At 38.1% G+C, this 22044-nt stretch overlaps 1 protein-coding gene across 2 annotated transcripts in view; it reads left to right on the top strand.

Annotated features, from left to right (window-relative positions):
• The window catches only part of rcan2 (regulator of calcineurin 2), an 86140-nt gene extending 64301 nt beyond the window's left edge, over positions 1–21839 (top strand). For both annotated transcript variants that reach the window (XM_067417926.1, XM_067417925.1), the window contains 3 exons: positions 7051–7224; positions 7986–8157; positions 19351–21839. In XM_067417926.1, coding sequence (XP_067274027.1) covers positions 7051–7224; positions 7986–8157; positions 19351–19508 — 504 coding nt within the window. In that variant the 3' untranslated portion in view covers positions 19509–21839. The remainder of the gene's footprint in view (positions 1–7050; positions 7225–7985; positions 8158–19350) is intronic.
• Positions 21840–22044: the final 205 nt, after the last annotated feature.

Below are 22044 nucleotides of genomic sequence, written 5' to 3'. Positions count from 1 at the left end.
ATGTAATTATGTCATTATTTCAATTATGCCTTATCATTCAAAACAATGACTTGAAAGAAGATGTTTTGAAGAAATTGAACCCCATTGACTTCCACTGACTGTATGGACAAAAAAAAGTCTTCAAAATATCATCTTTTGTGTCCCACAGAAGAAAGTCATGCATAAGCTCACCTTCATGGAATGACATGAAGGTGAGTAAATGATGACCGAATGTTCATTTTGGGGTGAACAATCTCTCTAAAGAACGGAACATCATATAACAGCACAGGTCATATGGCATCAATATCAACTGATACTGATAAATTAGTATCAGTATCATAATAGTACTTCAGTCAGAGCAGACACCATCTTTTACAAGCTAAACCAGGCTGTGATCTGGTAGTACAGTATGTACAGTACATTTAATGTTATACTTTTGTGTGCCAATAGAAAGTTTGAAAATATGTCACTTAGTTTTGTTTGAATTTAATGAAATGTATTTTTGTACTAATGTCACAAAACTTTACACATTAAAAGGTTGAGAAATGCATGTTTTTAAAGCCCATTTCGGTCGGTAATTGTTTCTCAGCTGGGCTAGTCAGTGATTTTATTGCCCTCCTAATCCAGAATGTCAGTGTTTTTCTCCCACCACCCGCGTAAAAATCCCGGCCGAATTTTTGACAAACCCCAGGGTCATTAGCCTAGAAATCTAGACGCACCCTAGCGGCAGCAAATCTAATCTGCCTGCGAGTGTCATCTAGCAACTATCAATACCCTTCTGAGCTGTAAACGCCAAACTCTTGTCAGGCCAATCACATCGTGTATAGATCGGTGGTCGGGGCCATAATGACGATGGCCGAGTTGCGTTTGCGTGCTTCTAGTAAACACAGAAACTGGCGAACGGCGGTCTTTCGAATCAGCTTTGAGCGCGACTCTGGAAGACTTGGAGTTAAGCTTTTCTCTGAGAAAAGAACAAAGAACGGCACTGAAGTCATTCTTAAAAAGGGAAGATGTGTTCTGAGTTTTGCCGACCGGATACGGCGAATATTTAACGAGCTCCGTTTCACCGTCGTTGCTCTGGTTGGTTGTAGCGCTATCCTATCGCGTGCAGAGGGAGTTTGAAAGACAACCGTTTATCCCGCCCCTCGGATTGAGCCCTGTCTATGGTGAGTTTCCAGACCAAACATCTTGATGTGGGTCTAGCTTGTCAGGCTAGGGTCATGTGGTAATTGCTGTCTGAATTTACATCTTTTGAGTGATCACTTCAAAATTCACTGTTTTATTCTTTTTGACCACTGCGGAGCACCGTACGGTTGTGCTCTGTGGTGATTGGAATGCATTTTAAAGATATACATTTTTATTACTGAAATGCAGGAAAGTATTATTTACAAGAACAATATTTCATCACCACTCAAAACAGAAAGAGAAGAAAAGCACATACATTTGAAACGGGAAATTATTACGGAAGCAATTATATACGCTAAAATAACCAAGCAGGATTATGTTTACCTCATGTAAAAAAGGGGCTGAATTAATTTTATTTCCACTCATTCCCACATTTTAAAAAAATAAAATATAAGACAAAAAACATTTGAACTATATCTTCCTATTTTTAAAACCAATTTAAATAATAATTAGGATATTGTTTTCTGTTAAATCAAATATAAATGTTTTCTTATTATTCCAAGCATATAATATTTTATTTACAGCAGACAAACATGCGACTGACCACGTCAGCAGCATTCCCGGGTCCGTAGGATCACAAAATGTACTTCTCCACCGTGAATAAATCAACATCCGAATGCACGTTTTATCACTGAGGTGGAATGCAAATGTATTTTTACAGACGTCCAAATGAGAAATAATTACTGTACGAATTAGGCTTAAGACATCAAGTTGGTTAAAAAGTGTCCTCAGTGTCATAAAATGCTAAAAGACATATTATAGTCAGAGCTTCTTGGCAACATTGTCTGATTGTAATGACAGTATATCAGCAAGTACCAAATGTATCTGTTCATTTCCACCACCTTTAATGAGGGCACTTAAAGCCAACTGCTGTTGCTGTTTTTAAATGAGTTTCAAGGTGGTGATAAATGAAGAGCCGACCTGTCAATGTGCTAATGTCTTAATAGGCTCCTCGGAATTAAAAAATGGATTCAATAAAATATATAGTGGGAAAAGGAGAGGGATGTCAAGTCTGTGCCAATGATGAAACCAAAAGCACAAAAATACACAGACTTCTCTCAATTCTGTCAAAACGTACACAGCTCTCAGTGGAGACAAAGTACCACTGATATTTTCTATGGAGAATCTGAGATGTTTCTGCCAGTCTGCTGTCTTTCTCTGCACTTTCATGACTAGCCAACTTTACCTGCAACCAACCAACCAGTTTAATGTTAAATATTGGATCTTGTTTCGTAAGAAACCTAGATGATGCAGCAACAGCTTCATAAAGAAATGCAACAATGACATGTTTTATGTGCACAAATAATCCATTTGCAGTCATAAAACAATTTCTTCAGTATGCAATTAATAATTCGATAATTAGTCGGACGTATGCGTGTTTAATTACTGACAATGGAAAAACGTATATGCGGCCAAAGTTCTGGTGTTTGAAACCTTTTAAAGGTATCATTCCAAAGACCCTTTTACAATAAAATGAAGTAATATTTTTAGAAAGCCAGTGGCAAATAAACCTACATCCTCCTTCCTTCATCTCAATGTCCATATTTGTAAAGGAATGTCATGTATTTCCACTACAAATAATTTGCTTTGAAATATCTGCCAAAGGCTCTCAAAAAGAAACATAACACCATGTTGTAAAAACACACATTGTAAAAAGTACAGTCATACTTAACTTCTGCTATATCTCCATTAAGTCTATTTTATTACTTTGTATATTTTCTAAATGCATTCCATGGATGTGATGGCAAGATGTTGTATATTTTTGCTAATTATATTTTTGTTAATAATATAATAATCACTACTATTATTGCTCATGCTTGGGGTTATTGATTTGAGCAACCCTAAGTGTTACATTTGGCTTGTAAATCATCCTGGCCTGTTTGTGCTATAGACATGAATATCTGTTTTCTGAAATTTGCTGTTATATTATATTGGGCGTATTTTAATGTTTTACCAGAGGATACTTGAAGAAATAAACCTGGTCTGAATTGTGAACAAACCTGGATGTCCTTTACGGTACATTATGCCACTCAAAAATCAACCCATACAGAAAGATACACCGATCGAGCATAACATTATGACCCAGTATTATGTTGGTCCTCCTTTTGCGGGCAAAACAGCCCTGACCCATCAAGACATGGACTCCACTAGACCCCTGAAGGTGTGCTGTGGTATTCTAAGATATCAGCAGATCCTTTTAGGTCCTGTAAGTTGATGCTCAATTGGATTGAGATCTGGGGAATTTGGATGCCCAGTCAACACCTCAAACTTGTTGTTGTGCTCCTTAAACCATTCCTGAACCATGTTTTGCTTTGTGGCAGGGCACATTATCCTTCTGAAAGGGACCACAGCCACCAGGGAATACTTTTTCCATGAAAGGGTGTGCATGGTCTGCAAGAATGCTTAGGTAGGTGGAATGTGTCAAAGAAACATCTACATAAATGACAGGACCCAAGGTTTCCCAGCAGAACATTGCCCAATGCATCTCACTGCCTTCACCAGCTTGCCTTCTTCCCGTTCTGGTGCCATGTGTTCCCCAGGTAAGCAACGTACACACACTCGGCCATCCACATCATGTAAAAAAAAAGCACGATTCATCAGACCAGGCCACATTCTTTTATTGCTCCGTGGTCCAGTTATGATGCTCACGTCGCATGCCCACTGTTGGCACTTTCGGCAGTGGACAGGGGTCAGCATTGGCCTTGACTGGTCTGTAGCTATGCACCCCCATATGCAACAAATTGCAATGCATTGTGTATTCTGACACCTCACCTTTAGACCCAGCATTGACTTCTTGAGCAATTTGAGGTACAGTAACTCATCTGTTTGATCGGACCACACGCCAGCCTTCGGTCCCCTCGTGCATCATTGAGCCTTGGCCACCCATGACCCTGTCCCTGTTCACCACTGTTCCTTCCTTGGACCACTTTTGATCGATACTGACCACTGCAGACCGGGAACACCCCACAAGAGCTGCAGTTTTGGAGATGGATCCAGTGGGTCAGAGGACCCAGTCGTCTAGCCATCACAATTTGGATCTTGTCAAACTCTTTCAAATCCTTTCGCTTGCCCATTTTTCCTGCTTCTAACACATCAACTTTGAGGACAAAATGTTCACTTGCTGCCTAATATATCCCATCCGCTAACAGGGGCCATGACAAAGGGACAATCAATGTTATTCATAATGTTATGCCCGGTCTGTGTATATGCAAAGTCATTTCTCATTACAAAACTTGGGAAATGTCTGACTGTCTTTCTAAAAAGACCAGCATGAAGCTGGTTGACCAAGGAAGGCTAATTGAGCTAGTTAAGATGCCTGATAGGGGGACACCAGCGCCCACAATAAAACATATGCTGGTGACCAGCAGTGCTGTGACATTAGTAAATTGCCTCATTTTTCAAGGTGCACTGGATCAGATGAATGTGCTTTGATCTGCATTTCAAAAACCATTAAGTTCTTGTTACATAATAAGCTCTGGATACATCTGACATCTTGCAAAACTTCAGGGAAGTGCTGAGTAAGAAACCTGGAATATAGAAAATGTGCACATACCATCATTGCAACTCTCTGATGGACTCATCTGGTGTCACCTGTCATTGCTGAGTCATTCAGAATCGGCCCAGCTGTCACTGTTGATACACACCTCACATCCTGACACACGGTGGACACGACACATCCACAGCTGTCATCTCTGGGGATGTTCACTTTTGGCACTAAGATGAAGGAATATGCTGGAGTTTTCTCACAGATTGTGACAGGATACAAGGTGTTTGGCGAATTGACGCTGTGGAAAAAGAACTGGCTCAGCCATCCATCTGTTTCTACAGGAGTGTATACCAGCGAGCAGCTCTAATCTTTCATCTTCCTCTGTCTCTGGACATTTTTATAGAACACATTCACAATTTCCTGATACTTAAAGTGACGTGTTTAGTGACATGTGTTGGAAAGAATTGAGCCGAATCTCTAGTGACTGATAGTAAACAGTCATTGAGAAGACGTTTTATCAAAAGCAACCAATTGCACACTCATCACAGAACAACCCTTAAAGCAAACTCACGTTGTCTGAGACTAGCTGCAAAGCTACTTTACAACAAATGTTGGTGAGGTTATAAATACATACAAATTCCACAAAATACATTTAAATGTAATTTCTTCCTGTGAAAGTAATACTGAATGTATAGTATTACTCCAGTCTTCGGTGTCACATGAACCATTGTCAAAAACATTTGAATGTAGTGTTTATACAATGTGACATCCGTCTGTGCATCGCTGATCAAGTTTTGCGAACATTTTTCTGATATTAGCATGCATTCTTGCTATGGAATTGCCTTTGTGCTTTAGGCCACAACAAAACGAGAATAAAAATATATGTATCAGCTGCATGAAAGAAAAACTATTTGATTTGAATGCAGGGTTTTAAGAATAAACTATTCACGGTTGTATGATTTGTCCTGCAGGTAGTATGAGACCCTTAAATTTGGACAACCTTCAACGACACAATATGCGGATCAAACCAGGCGCTTTCTGGTTACAAACCTTAAATTGTACAATCGCTAACTTCTACATCATATCATATCCACAGTTTATGTAATAATGATTTCACAATCTCTACCTGAAATACCTTTTTGATACAAAGCAAGCATGCCTCTTGGGTCTCAAATTATATTAATTTATATCTACTTTCCCATGTTAGGTATAACTGTTTTACATTTTAGATTACTGTTTGTCATCGCACTGAAGTGTTTCACCAGCGGTTGGCTGATTTTGAAGGGCATATTTGAGGGTTTCATGTTGAATACCTATTTTTGGTCTACACATTAGCCTCACTTCTAAGTGCTTATGTGCAATGCCTTTAAAAGGCAAAGCAAACCCAACTCTGAGACATTAACCATTTTAACAGGTCTCTGAAAATAATGCAATTAAATACCTCACTAAGCTGAACAATCAAATCAGGAATGTGATGGCCTACACACATTTGATGGCGTTCTTCTGGAAAATACTAATCGGTCTATGGTGTTTCTATTCCAGGAATTCTGTTTTAGATGCTACTCTATATAAGTTTCATAGCATTAAAGCTTTTGTTAAAATACTTTTTACTAACCCAGTTCATAAGTAATTTGTTAAATCTGGAGAGTTTGTGTAACATGCTTTAAAACATTATTTTTGTTACAAATTCAGTCTTCTAAACCAAATGGTAAATAATAACCATTATATCATAACAACAATACGCATACAGTTTTAAAGGTGTAGTCTGTTAAAAAATGGGAAGTCAAGCAGGTTTGAATCAACATGAGGTCGAATAAATAATGGAAACTTTCATTTTGGGGTGAACTATCCCTTTAAGTGCTCATAGTGAAGGTTAGAATACATTTGATCTGGGGGAAATCCTCTCTTTAACACATTAGGCTGAGAGTGCTGAAGGTTACTCAGGCCCAGCAGGACTGATTACTGAACTGAGAGACATGAAAGACAAGCTGCAGATAGAATTGCTTTCATCAGTTCCTCTCCTGTCCAGGAAATGAATATAAAGTGTCATAACAGATTCAGCCAGTCTGTCTCTGCAACAGGGTCCAATTCTGCATGAGCTAATTGGATGTCCTGTGAGGCGCGCCTAGTCCAAAAACTGCTCTGTCTCATAAAAAATACAATGACGTTCATCGTGTCAGTGATAAGCTGATATAATATTGCATCGTTCTCTTGTGGTCGTGATAAGATTGATATTGGTTGAATAGCTCTTGCTTGTTTCTGGCACATAAAAAAAGCATTCCTGCTCAACTTTCGGTTCTTCGTGAAGACATGAATTATTTATGTTTTGACATTTGCCAGTGGACGGAATTGAAATATTCATTTCTTGTTTATACCTTGTTTATTTTTTTGTCTTTCAGGAAATGTTTGAGGCGCTCTTCCTTGCGTATGATGAGGGTGTGACATTCCAGCAGTTTAAGAGCTTCCGACGTGTACGGATCAATTTCAGTAACCCCAAAGCAGCAGCCAGCGCTAGAATAGAGCTGCACGAGACACCTTTCAGAGGAAAGAAACTCAAACTCTACTTTGCCCAGGTGAGAAGTGATAGTGACATCTAACACAACAGGTTAAAAGACAAACTAAGCATTTGCCAAGTGATATCATGTTTCTGCCGAAGTCTGAGCTGACTGAAGAAACTATATTTCTATGTAGTTTCTCTGCCAGTAGTGGCACCAAAAAGAATCACATTACCAAAAGACAAAACACATTTTTACAATGCCATATCTGAACATTAAAAAAAAGTTTTGATAGAAAGAATGATAAATAGTACAATAAAACAACAGAACAATCAACTGACAGACGGACGGACAGACAGACAGGTGGATGGATGGATAGATGGACGGACGAATGGATGGAAGATAGATAGATAGATAGACAGACAGACAGACAGACTGATAGATGATGGATGGATGGATGGAAGATAGATAGACAGACAGATGGATGATTAGATAGACAGACGGATGGATGATGGATAAAAGATAGATAGACAGACGGATGGATGATGGAAAGAAGATGACACACAGACAGACGGATGATTAGATAGACAGATAGATTGATAACGGATGGATAAACAAACGGTTAGATGGATGGACAGATAAACAAACGGTTAGATGGATGGACAGTTGGATGGATTGATTGTGCAGGATGTTCAAAAACACAGTCCTTAGATTTCAAAGATTGTAGCAGATATTTGCTAATGGCCACTTAAGGAACCATTAGGAATCTGGTTAGATCTCACCATCAAGTCTTTGTTCGACGGCATCCTGACTGGACTAACACACTATCTGGCTCTCAGGTGCAGAACCCAGCATCCGAAGGAGACAATTTGCACCTGGCTCCTCCCCAGCCTTCGAAACAGTTCCTCATCTCCCCTCCTGGCTCACCTCCAGTCGGCTGGCAACAGATTGACGAGACCACACCGGTTATTAACTACGACCTGCTGTATGCAGTTGCCAAGCTTGGCCCAGGTCAGTCGCAACTCGCCAGTATTCTCTCTCAATCTTTGTCTCGTGGCGTCATTATCTCTGTTCATCATGCGCTAGCATGAAAGGTCTACACCTGAACTCTGTAAGTTCAGCTGTGCGTGCTGAGATATCACAGAGTATACTACAAATCTTTATCCTCTCAAATCAAGCCCATCCATTACTCGCTCGGTTAGCAGTTTTCTTAAATTGTCCTCTTCACTGCAGTGAAGGTGATTACTGTACATCCACCATCCTGCTTCTAATCAATGCGCGGTCTTCTTCAGCCGACCTTCAAGGGTGTGTATGTGTGTGCGTGAATCCCACTGTGCCCTGATAAGCGGCTACTGTAGTCAGTCCTTGTGGAGCTGTAATGTGTTTTGATTAAAGCTGCAGTATAGATGCTTCTGTTTATCTGGGTGTTTGACAGTGCAGACAGGGGGTTATGTTTGGTATGGACCACACACACTTACATACAGTGGGCTTGTGAGTTGCCCTGGCTCTCCTAGGAACAGCTCAGCCATCTCAGAGTAAATAAGCACATTAAGAAGCAGCTCTGGGTGACCTTTTCAGTGTCTCTTTCCTGTTTCTGTGTATCTCCAGTTCCCAATTAACGAGCTACCATGAATTTTCTGTGTTTTTTATAGCATCATGTATTAAATTACAGATGAAGACAGTTCTTCCTCTCTAAATCCTCTTTGTCCTTGTCTTTCCATTTGTCTACCCTTATAAAAACACTGTGGTGGTACTATGGTATGAAATGACCATCATGGTATTGTCAGATAAACCAACAAATACAGGAAAGACTTTACAATAAGGTTCTCTATGTTTCAATAATAAATATGAATGAATCAACATTTTAAGTGAACATTCATGTTTTGCATAAACATGAATTAACAAGGAACAATATAGAGGTATTTATAAATTAACATTACTCTTGATTAATGTAAATATAATTATTGCTTAATATTGTAAAATATTGCTATTGTAAGCTCATGAAACCTAATGGATTAACTAATGTTATACTATGGGTTTAATCTGTCAACTAGCTCCGCTTCACCTTCTTCATTGTTCTGATTGGTTGTAGCACTATCCTATTGTGCAGAGGGACTTTGACAGACAACCGTTTATCTCCTCCCCCCCTTGAGCCCTTTTAATGGTGTGTTTCCAGACCCAACTTCATCTTGATGTGGGTCTGGCTTGTCAGGCTAGTTCCATATTACTTCACCAAATTATTTTTCAAATGTCCTTACAATTTACAAAAGCAAAAGAACCACACACTCGCACAAAAACATGTTAAATAATAGTGCTGTTCTTGAAGCAGATAAACGTACAGTTTTGCTATTAGTAGAGACACTGTTGAGAGTCTGTCATTGGCTCAAGCTTCCGTTACTAACTCTAAAATTACGTTTTGGAATTAGCAACGGAGTTTTGGGATTAGATGCGTAAGAAATTATTCCTACACAAAACCTGACAAATGTCGTGAAATACAACATCTGAAGATCTGACCAATGTCGAGGTGTGGTAACTAAACATAGCATAAGCGGAATAATTGACTCCGGTCTACTGAATTATTCGAAAATAATGTACACCTGAGGTTCGTCATCAATTATTCCTTACTTATTTAATTAGAGCTTACTGTAAAGTAGAACATATCATTTTGGCAAGTGTAAGGTGCATCAAGGCTTCTTAATGATTTTTGATTAATTAATTTGATCTTAAAATCCTTTCCTAATAAATTCTACATAACTCTTATAACTCTGCATAAAGTAACATTCAGGATTATCAAAAAAAAAAAAAAAAAAAGAGGGTATGGTAATGATTATTTAGTCTACTAAAGTCCAGAATACTTCACCAAAGAGAAAATTATTTTAAATAGTATTTACAAGGTCAAGAATTAAATAAATAAATAAAACATGCATGGATGGATAAATAATTCAAAATAAAATTAACATTTAGAAAATGATTAATATAATTTTCATTACATGAGAACTTTATGATTTGTTTACATAGATTGTATCTTTTTATCAATGCACTGGCAGATTTTTCCATATTTTAATCTGCTACAGTAGTAAGACAAAAAATTAATATGCTGTGTTGATTCTCAAGTATATTTATTTTGTTTCAAGGATATGTTAACTACAACATGACAAAATACTCATTAAGAATATAATTGTTGTAGTGTAGAAAGAGCAAGATTCTGCTAAGACAGTAAGACCAAAGAGAAAGAGAGCTTTCTGTGCTCTTACCATATCAGCAGGACGACCAGCTCTGCCATCATTGACTCTTACCTCATGAATACTTCCTCTCCATCAAAGCCATAATAGCAGGCTCATGTCAATGACCTTGTATAAACGATGCAGACCGCATTTATGCTCTCTGCTGATTTCCAGTAATACTAGACAATCCCAGGCCTCAGCTGAGAATGGCTTTACATCCATCAGCCTTTTTCTGCAGAACTGGATCTTTCCAAAAATCAAGCCGAAAACACAGCATTGTTACTGTCAGTCATTTTCATAGCTGTTTTAAACTAAACAATCCATCTGAGAAACTTTTTTTACCCACAAGAGTGCCATGCGGGTTCTCATAATGTGTCTAAATTTGTAAGTATTATATCACTCAGGCTAATCCATCTGCCACCCTGGCAAGAGCATCATCGTCTTGTGTTCTCATCTAAACAGCTGCTCGGCGCATTCAGTCCATCTTGCCTCGTTTTGCAATCAAGCAGCTTTAGAGCATGTAGAGCACATGAGTGAGTATGTGAAGGTTCTCATAAACTAGGCCTAAATGCTCCGGTTGGCAGTATATCATTTATGGAACCAGGTCAATTTTGAATGCCACCCTCTGTTTGTTTGGTCTATTTTTAGCTGACAGTGTAAAAGGCGTTTGGGGATTATGGAGTAGGAACATTTGAATTATGCAACAGGGCTTGGCATTATGGACTCTCAGCCATCAAACCCCCAAGGGATCAATTTCAAAATCCTGTGAAAACATCCTGCTGAATTCTAAATCTTTCTCTCTCGGTCTGGCTCCTCTAAGTAACTACGGAGGGTGTTTATGAAAATCTGATGTTTTAACCTATATTATTTATGTAATGTATTTATGTGATGTGTAAACAAATGAGCTATTGCAGCTGATATAATATCTAAGAGTCACTGTGAGATGAAAAGCTAATATGCAGATGGCACATAAGATCATGAGAGTCTCAGAATGCCGGTACATTGTAGATTTTGGGCTGTCCCAGATGAAAGATGAAGTCATGCCGATTTCATATTGTCTAGAGTGACCGCCGAAGGTAGTGGCTCCTAAACGGTGGTCCTAGGTCGAAATTGAGAGGATCAAAGACAGCTGTTGTCATGGTCTTGCGAATATAGACTGCGATAGTTTTCTGACAGTGTCAGAAATTTAGCATGATCATCTCACAAGGTATGCTATGATCTACGTCTACTGACTAGCCAATAAAAATCTACTATAAATATTTTGTGGATTTTACATATATTTATATTTACTGAATATCTGAATGACAATGTCAATGGAAAAAGCAGGGGCTAACTGCTTATGCTAACCAGTCAAACCTTGATTTAGCTCACCGTCCAGCAATATGCTCGATGGAAAAATGCAGCTTAGCTTGCATATCACACTGTTTTACATCACAGTGACACATACAACACTTACTATTACACATATATATAAACATACACACCAGTGCTAGATTTGTATGAAGTGGCCATATCCCCTCAGTGGCTGCTGGGAGGTTGTGTAAGTGAGTCATTCAGAGTTGCATAATCCCAGAGCGGGACATTAAAGCACACTGAGGTCAGCCAACCAGAAATGCTTACAATTGTTTAGGGTGTGAAGACTGATCCTAAAAAAAGGATCCCTCTTATTTTTTTAATCAATGCTTATTGCACAATGCTGATAAAATGCTTGGGGTTGTGAGGCATTTTGTGCTAATTGAAACCACCTCTTTCATTTGCTGAGTAGGAAAGGATTTTTAGGACATTATAGTACATGGCAAAAACACCACTATTAAGAAATTATAAGAAATTATTGTTGACTTTAAATACCTACACAAACATCATTCACTTGTCACGAAATGAAAGAGAAGTCATATAAATTGTCTGGATAAAACATCATGTATGTTTGTGTAAAATCAATCTGAACTGAATTACAGGACGGGAGATCAGACTCCAGAGATCAAGCTGGCATCTTCTGACAATTAACATCTAATCCTCTGCTTTAAGTCCTAAAGCTACTACGTTTAATGTCAATTAAGTGTGAATTTAGAGAACAGTGCATTATTATTATTGATTGCCACTTAATTGCCTGACAAATAAGTCTAAATGAGAGCAGCACGGAACCATGTGAAATAAGGCCTTGTTACTACAGAAGATAGGAAAAAGAGTTACAGTGGGAAAATACAAGGGTGGTGAATTGAGAAATCAACTTTCCTTTGAGCTCTTGATATATAAAATGGTCATGGTAATATAAGATTATCCTGTAAATTTCAGAACTGAAAACATCCTTGTTAGTCAAAGAAAAGCTTTTATAGACACCAGGCCCAGAAAACAGTCCTGTGCTTCTACCATAGATAGTAAAAGAAATGGACAGAGCTATCCCATTGTCTTCAACGGCGGAAAAATGAGGCCAATCAGAGGCACTCACTTCCTGATGGCTGAGCGAACTGCGCAGGCTCAGACTGAGCTTGACGACGTAGATGTGACGTAAACAACCTGTCTGACAGTTGTAGGTCTTCTAGTAGTTGTGGAAAGTGAAATCTGAATCACGTTGTTTAAATGTTTTCTCCTGTTGCTTTTGGCTCACTATCGGCTTCTCCCCATTTTCCCTTGACTTTATGTTTCCACGTCCCCCCGACTCCCTCATAGACAGTAAAAGATTGTTTCTGAGCGTCTCCTCCTGTCTATACGGTAATTTCTCAACTGTGCGACAGAGTCGCGTTGGTTATGACGCAATCGTTAGCCTATTTTTACAAAAACAGCTTCTACGGGGCGATAGTGTAAGATACAAGGTAATGGGGACTTTTATGCATTGTCATGTTTCTTTATAAATAAACAATGGACAAATGGAGTCTTTAAACGCCTCAGATGTAAAGTTATTCACTGTCAAAGTGATTCAAAAATGAATGGGAGTCAATGGGATGCTAACAGCAGGTGATGGCTTGGTTAGCAATGACCACCCCTATGGGTGGAATGCTTTCCGAGTGCTAGATTACCCCCTTGGCTTCTACTGACGTCAGTGCGTGACGAAACACCGCCTCTACAAAATAATAAGCGCATGAAGTTCAGTAGCTCCGCCCACCGACTCATGGGATCACGCAAGCAGCAGCAATAAACAAGCTGAAGAAGATAGCAAGACACTGCGCTATTCCTGGTTGTGGAAGAACACAATCCCTGCACCGGCTCTGGCCGATCTGTGATATAAATGAAACGCTATTGGACATTTTAAAAGGGGGAGGAGTGATATGTCCCTCTCCGTCTTCCTGTTTGTCTAAAAATTAGGTCAACACGTTGAATAATGCTGTGCGTTTCAAGGCTTTTTTCTACTGAAGTTTAAATCAAAGACACAATATATCATGAATATTCAATATATGACCCAGTCCTAAATTCAGTGTTCATTTTACGTAACAGGCCACTTGACTAAGATCTATTTTGCTGCTTCAGTGATGCAGCGTAAATTAATCTGAGATGTGCTGTGCTCTGACGTTTCATTGCCTCAAACTTTTAGTTCTGACCTTGTCCGCTCATGATGAGCTGCCTTCAGCTCCGGCTTCAAGCCGGCACATGTTAATAGCAATTGAATGCAATTAGGGAACAGAGGAGACGGTACAAACTAGTGAGCAATCAACAGCACTCAAGTGGAACCATGTGGCAAGCTAAACAAACAGCCCATTCAGCCCAGGCACCTTGACTGTGTTAGACTGCTGTCGGATGGCAATAATGATTGTGGTTGTTGTGGAAGGAAGCTTTTTCCATTGTTAAGCGTGTGTTTCCATACACAAGTTTGTGTCTGAGAGACTGTGTTTCCACATGGCCCGTACTGAAATTGTACAGTACAACAATACACACACACACACACACACTCCAGCTCATTAAGGCAAAATGCTTTTGTTGTTCCCTGCTCTGTTTACAAGGCGCATACCCAGCCGCTTCACCCTGAGAAAGCACAAGCACTTAATGAAATATTCCTGCTGCATCTGTGGACGCTTAGATTACAGACCTGAGCCAAGCATGTGGTGTGTGCAGGGCCAGAGAGGGTTCTTATAGCTTCACAAAGCACAGGAACACCTATGAACCTGATCTGAGGCATACAGAGAGCCTATGCATTAGATTTGCACTGGATTCAGAGCTCATAATTTGGCATATATCTATTTATTAGCATAAATGTTTTGAGTACTGTCATGGACAATAATTTATTCAAAATGAGGGCCAGGGTACCAACAAATATGCACAAATATGCAAAAACAGATATGCACTTTTAAACCTAATGTTCAAAATACTTAATTGGTTTGAGTAGTAATTAAAAATGTATTAGTTCAGTTAAAAACTCTTATGAGTATTTACAACTTCCTTTTTCTTTTGAGTTCACGCCCTCTTTACTTCAAGTAAACTGAACCATACTAACTTAAGTATGACTACAACTGGGCTGGGATTTTTTTATTTCCCAGCATGCTTTGTCCATGGCATTAAGTGTTATATAATGTTTTTGTGCAAGAATTATGGTAAGGGAGATTTAGTAGTGATTAATGTTTCGTTATGCTAATTTAGAAGAGTTGTTGTGACAAGTAGCACATGTTGCTGGGCTTGAGAGGATGTGTTTAAAGTTGATTGCTGATTCAGTAGGTACTATACCATGTTAACATTTTTGTACAAATGTTTGCACGTTGGCATTTTCTGAATTAGTAGTAAAATATTCCTCAACTTAAAAAAAAAAATGAAATAATTTACTTGCATGAGTACTACGAACTTGATAGTTCTGCTTACTTAATTAAAATGTGTAACATCTTAACTCACCTCAATCACCTAAACACTGTTTTACAACATTTATTCTGCTTAGTATTATTACAAAGTTTGGGGTCAGAGATTTTTTTTTAAAGAAAGAAAGCAATACTTTGAGGATGCATTAATTTGATCAAAAGTCACAGTAAAATCATTTATTTGAAATGGAAATCTTTTGTAACATAATAAATTATGTTCTTTTGAACTGTTTATTCATCAAAGAGTCCTGAAAAAAAAGTGTCCTCAGTTCCACAAAAATATATTAAGCAACATAAAGGTTTTCAAAAATTATAATAATGATAACATAAATAATAATAATAACAATAATAATGTTACTAGTAAGAAAATTCAGCCTTGCCATCTCAGGAATAAATTACATTTTAAAATATATTATAATTCAAAACCGTTATTTTCAGTTGTAATAATAATTCACAATATTTCTGTTTAACAGTATTTTTGATTAAATAAATACAACCTTGGTGAGCATAAGACAAAAACTATAAATGAAGATACATTTTGAATTTTAAAAAGTTTTTAAGAATTTCCAATATCTTATATTATATATAATTCAGTGCTTGCCAAACCCAAGTTACGTCCTTTTTTTACTTTAAACAACAACAAAAAATCTTTATAGTATTGCTTGTCAACTCTGATACAGACAAATTAGGCAAGGGAGTTTGACAGTAACAGAATTGACCATTTAAAACTTTTTAGCCAAAAACTTTTAGCCTAAATGTCTAACGACTTTTAAACCAACCACTGTGTGATTAGTAATAAATTCTGTTTTCCTTTAGATATGGTGGTAACAATTTTGACATTTTATACAAAATACAAACTTTTTAGATTAAAATATTTCTCAGAGAGAGCACACACACACACCTTTCAGTGCTTCAGATCTTATCAGTGAGGGAAAATTACATAATTTCCTGACAAATTTCCTGAGACTTTAAAAAAAAAAAAATGGTGGAGAATAAATAAAATAAATGAAATATTACCAAAAGAAAAGTAAAATCAAATATTATGATTGCACAATGATGCACGATTGAAAAAAATACATTAATTCGAAAACATGATTTTCAGCTATATGACACTAGAAATAGAAAATTGGTTATGGCCTGTAACATCTTGTGATTCATGACAACCAAATGAGCCTGCAATTATAAAATCACCCATAACAGACGTACTGCCTAAAAACATTTTACTAACGGAAGTGCATTTTCAATGTTAATTCATGTTTGATCATAATAATTTCATAAAAATCTATACAACTTGAAATGAGTTCAAAGGTCTGTCTCTGAGGGTACTGGCACGGCTGGTGAAAAGCCAAAGGTGCAGTTTTTGCACTTTTCCCCTGACACTGTTGATCAAAAACCTAGAAGGACTAACCAGCACTCTGAAAGGTTATAACAGGTATAATGTTAATGGATCAAAGTACTCTACAGGATGGCTCCTCTCTTTTTACTATTTATTTGAGGGTATTTTCAATCACACCGGCAGATGGCTGACACCAAATACACAGCAATTTACACAAGTCATTATCCATTCACTGGCTGTTATTCAGTCTGCAGCTGTGATTGGTTCTGTTTCCTTGTACGCTCCTGCTTGTATGATGTTCTCGGTATAAAGGGTTACATTTTTTCAATCAGAAGAGGGGGGTTATTTTTGGGATGGTTGCTAAGGAATGCAGAAATTGTCATTTGTGTTTTGGGAGAGGAGGACTTTAAAAGGATGAAGGGAAGTGAAGTGTTTTGCCCCTCTTTCCAAAGAATGTACTAAAAATACCCTGCACCGTTTCCCTGTGCCGGCCCACTGAACCTACACTAACCAGACGAAATCCATCTGGCCTTTCCGCGGCCACACTCTCTCCTTCTCAGCTGGTGGGTCTTCAGCGGTGCACGCCTGTCATACACACACACACGGCTCTTGATGAGTGGCGCCCATGAAACGAAGGATAGAGCTGGAGAGATGTGCTCTGCATGCCAATGAAATCACTGCTGATTTAATAAAGACTCATTTTTAGCAGCTCCTCCTGCTTTATGAGGGACAGCTAAGAAATATTACCACAAACACCGTGCAACCTTCCGTTTTTATCCCCTTGTAGGGATTCTAATGGTCTAGGAGGACTTTAAAGTTTCATCTCTGCAGTAATGAGCTTGATTGCTTGCTCTTTTTCTGTCTTCGACTGTCTGACCCTTGACGTCAGTATGCAGCATTGACGTCATGCCCAGGTTTCGGAGAGAAGCTGAGCCCTCGGGAGGCTATGCAGGAGAAGAGGAATGAGAGGGATTGTACATTTGTAGGAACACAGCCGAGGAATTGTTTGAACGAGTGCATTTTGTATGAATAAAACATAAGATGCGTAACTGATAGAGGAATTAGGTCAAAACAGTGAGAAGTTAAAAACTTTGGATGCGCGTGTTTGCTTTGTGCAATAAAATACAAGCGCACAGGATAAAAACATGAGGAAAAGGGGGTATAGAAAGACAGTGTAAGCCAGAGACTTCTAGAAAAGCATAATATAAGTGGGTCTTTAGAGTGTGTTGGATCCTCTGGGTGACCACAATGCACTGCACACTCATGCCGCCCAAAGGCACTGTGGTAAACTTTGATTCATCTTCCCATTCGGTTCTCTCTTACAAACAAACAGTGTATTCGTCTAACACATTTTAAATATTAACCCTCATCCTGCCCTCATGCAACAGGGATGGAGAGATGTAGAAAAGCTGCTTATCTCTTGTGAATGTATGCGGTTCTAGTTTTAATTACCTGAAGTGTTGATGAAAATGCCTCTCCATGAGACTGCTCTGACTGAATTTCTAAGTGAACAGATCTCCATTCTGATAGTGTTGCAAGGATTTTCAGCATTGGATATATAACACTGTTCCCCAATGCATTCTGTGTATGTTTAATGCTATGGATCATTGCTGGTTTTCTCTTGCAAACCGCAGTTACAGCCAGCCTAAAATATCCTCTCTTCTCACGTTGAGCTCTGGTGAGAGAGCGGCCTCTAGGTCTGATAGTTAGTGTTGCAGGAGAAATAACGATGTAATGCTGCATTCCATTCAGAAGACTGAAGTGGGAAAAATAGCAAAGCTAGCATTGTGTTTTTCAGACGAACAAGTAAAAAAGCACATCCATCACTGCAAATGTTTGTGCAAGAAATAGTTATTTAAAACGCACATTAGTAAATTTTACTTATCAGTGCATAAACGTTATCATTTATCATTTGCTGATTGTTTTGTTTACCATTAACTACTACTTAACGGGTTGAAGCCAGGGATCATAGCAGGATGTTGCATGGGATGCAGCATAAGCATTTTTATGTATGTATAAATAAATTAAAAAAACTTATATTGCTTGGTGTAGCAAAAACCTTTTGACAATATAAAATTTAAGATCTGTATTCAATTTCATTTTTAATATGATATATTTTAGTTTGATCAATCAGTCATTTACAAAAATGTTTAATGCAAAAATGCATAACATTTTGCATTAAATTGCCTTTTCTGCAATATTTTAAGGAGACAACTTCATCTTCATTTTTAATTTATTTTATTTTATCATTATCATCATTTTATTATAATTTTTCTCTGTGTGTGTATGTGTGTGACTATGCTTGCCTTTTTTCTTAATCTGAATTAATGTATGGTTGTATGTTATATGTGTATATGTATCTATATTATTATTTATACATTACTATATTTACGCTATTGTTACTTTCTGTCAGGCCAAATATGAACTAAATATAAGCAAAAGTCAAAACTTCTATCAAAAACAATTTTAAATTTTGTTTTTAATTGAACTGTAGTAAATAAATGGTAGTGTACATATTTATACATAAATATTTGCATATGTATACATATTTTTTTACAAAAACATTATTATTTCTTATTTCATAAAATGTTTATTTAAATGTATATAAAAAGTGTACCTTTACCTTGCGTTTCATTTGCAAAACTAAAACCTAAGTTAAAAGACACACAATATTAAATCTCTCTCTCTCTCTCATCAATGCAAAACAAGAAAGAATTGGTATCTAGTTCAATCGCTGCGATATTCACGATAATCGCCAACATAATGAACCCATAAACGTGCAGTATTCGATGTATGAGCCAGCTCTACCTGTAGCATATTTAGTTCAGAAACTCTCAAGCTGACAGATTCTTCTTTTCTACACATACAGGTGAGAAGTTTGAGCTACATGCAGGCACAGAGTCTACGCCCAGCGTGGTGGTCCACGTCTGTGACAGTGATACGGATGAGGAAGAGGAGGAATCAAAGATCAACCCTAAACCAAAAATCATCCAGACCCGACGCCCAGACCTGCCAGTCTCACACTGAACTCTAAAGCTCCATACAGAGTCAGGAGGATTTGACCCCTCCACCATCTCCTTCACAGGACCTGACACCCTCCTTCAGAACCTTGTTAAACACAACCAGGGTCTGAGGATCTGATCTGTGTTTCTCGTTCAGCACACACATGTATACAATCCTCAGTGTGCTGTCACACAATTTTTTTTTTTTTTATGTTGGCAATACTCTGTGTTAAATATGGCCGCTCTCTATCCCTCTTTCCCAATCTGACTCTGTTGTAATGTCATCTGATCACCAGTTAGAGGCAGCATGTACCTGTCCCTGCTCTCACCTGTCTCCGATTGGCTACTGGGCTGTGGCACATGATGGTGTCAGATGTGCCTATTGGCTTATAGCTGGTCATTTGGCTTAGCTCTTGCACAGCAACTATGTACCATATGTACCCAGCAAGCCATTAATAATATACGTACAACTTCTTCATAAGGGCATGCTAGCCACTAAATGTGGCAAACACCAGCGCTGCATGTGGCACCCTTCAGAATATATCTTGCCTAACAAATTTCTGTCAAATAATCCTAGAATGGCAAACGGTTCACTTGTGCATAGCAAAAAGTGCAGACTGCAAGAATAGTTCCCCCTCAGGCCAGTGCATGTTCTGGTAGCAAAACGTACGTTTTTATTTTCCGCTATGTATAATTGTCTACATGTCTCGCCGACAGTGTTCTTACAGAAAAACAAAGCTATTCTGAACAATAAGCTGAAATGTTGTTCATCCCTTTTTTTTGTCGTGCTTGCTCCCCAATGCCCTTTTTAAGTCGCAAACCTTAAATAACTTTTTTTTCCCATTAGCTACCATTACAGTTTTGATGACATCAATGGGTAATCAGATGTCATTTACTGAAGTCTGTAATATGCATGGTTACTCGTTTCTCAAATTTAATGTAGTCGGCCAATTCCATAGGTTTCCTCGTAGTTTGTGAGACTTCACGTTCATTTCTAATCATGTCAAAGAAAACATGTATGATGCTATTGAGACAGATCTTCCAAGTGCTATTACACAGTGGTTAACAAAAAGCAAATGTTATGAGGGTGATGCCGACCTTTCTTTTTCAATCGTTATCTTTTGATGTGCTTAACTCATTTGCAGATTATTTAACGGAAAAAAATAAATAAAACTTATTTATGTATCCAAAGTACATAACATGAAGGCATGCACAAACCATATCCGCAGATTTGAATCATGAAGGCAAACCCCGAGTAGTCAGCAAACACCACAAAAAAGCACGAGTTAGCTATGGTATAAAGGTTATTATTTCTTCCAAGACTATAAATGGCACCCATCCTGGACAGTATATCAACAACACTGTGATGTGTCATTACTGTGATACTTGACTGACACCCCACGCTGGAGTATTAATGTATGAGTATGTTGTAAATTTCAGAAGGTTATCAGGCTCAAACATCTGTTGTTTGGTGTTCTCGACTTGTTAAGGGCGGTAGCCACAGCTTTCATGATCTGTTTCCTGTTGAATTGAATTGTTCCTTGGTCCAAATGCTGTTGGTTTGCCAGTTGTCTGTCTGTGTCCATTAGCCTAATAGAATGTAGAAGTAATACACCCCATCCCACAGGGTACTTACTGCTCTCTTTTGACATTGCCGTCTGCATTGTGACACAGATGTTTTCTTATGCTACCGCAGCCTCAAGCCTTATTTGATTTAGAGCTCACAAGGTTAGCAGTGCACACTCTGGTCCGCTTCTGTGAAAATAAGAGGAATGGGATCAGAACACGTCAACACGATAAATGTGTAAACGAATGGGACGAGAGCAATATGACAAAACCGATACCAACCGTCCACTGCCTTGGACTTTCCCTTCCAATTCATTATTGCCTGCTTGGCCAATCAGCTCTTCCCATATCCTCACAATCAACAAAAATCTTATCGCAGTCTCTCATGCTGCCAGCCTTCCTTACTGTCATGTAATTTAAGATTTTTTTTTGTATTGTTCTGTATTGCACTTTCTTATTCACATGACTGTACACAGTATCATTCAGTAACTGTATTTCCTTTTATTTTTCATGTACTCCTGAAGACATGATTAATATCTCTGTTCTTAAAGTCTTTGATCTGGAGTTAGTGTCACTGATGTTGGAAACCAATATCTGTATTGTGTATACTCGTGCAAGACCATTGTTGTTCTTGTCATCTACATGTGCGTCCTGCCTGCCGACACTAAGGAGACATATCTGTATATATTAATCAATATTTTTACTGCATTTTTGTACAAATATTCATGGTAGCCATGTACAAGTAGTTGAGATGATTCTTTGTTAGTATTAAAAAAAGTTTGGTTTTAAACCTCTGGTGTGATTAGTTTTGATGACTACTATTCTGTATACACTGGATGGATGGATGGATGGATGGATGGATGGATGGATGGATGGAAGGAAGGATGGATGGATAGACAGACCACATTTATGTTTACGTTATCTATCCAAGTTGACATTTTTAGTACAAGATAAAAATATTCTGTACAAGACAAAAATATTGAATACACAGTAAC

This window comes from Pseudorasbora parva, chromosome 15, assembly GCF_024679245.1.
Source record: "Pseudorasbora parva isolate DD20220531a chromosome 15, ASM2467924v1, whole genome shotgun sequence".
NCBI lineage: Eukaryota > Metazoa > Chordata > Actinopteri > Cypriniformes > Gobionidae > Pseudorasbora > Pseudorasbora parva.
This window is presented reverse-complemented; position numbering and strand designations above follow the sequence as displayed.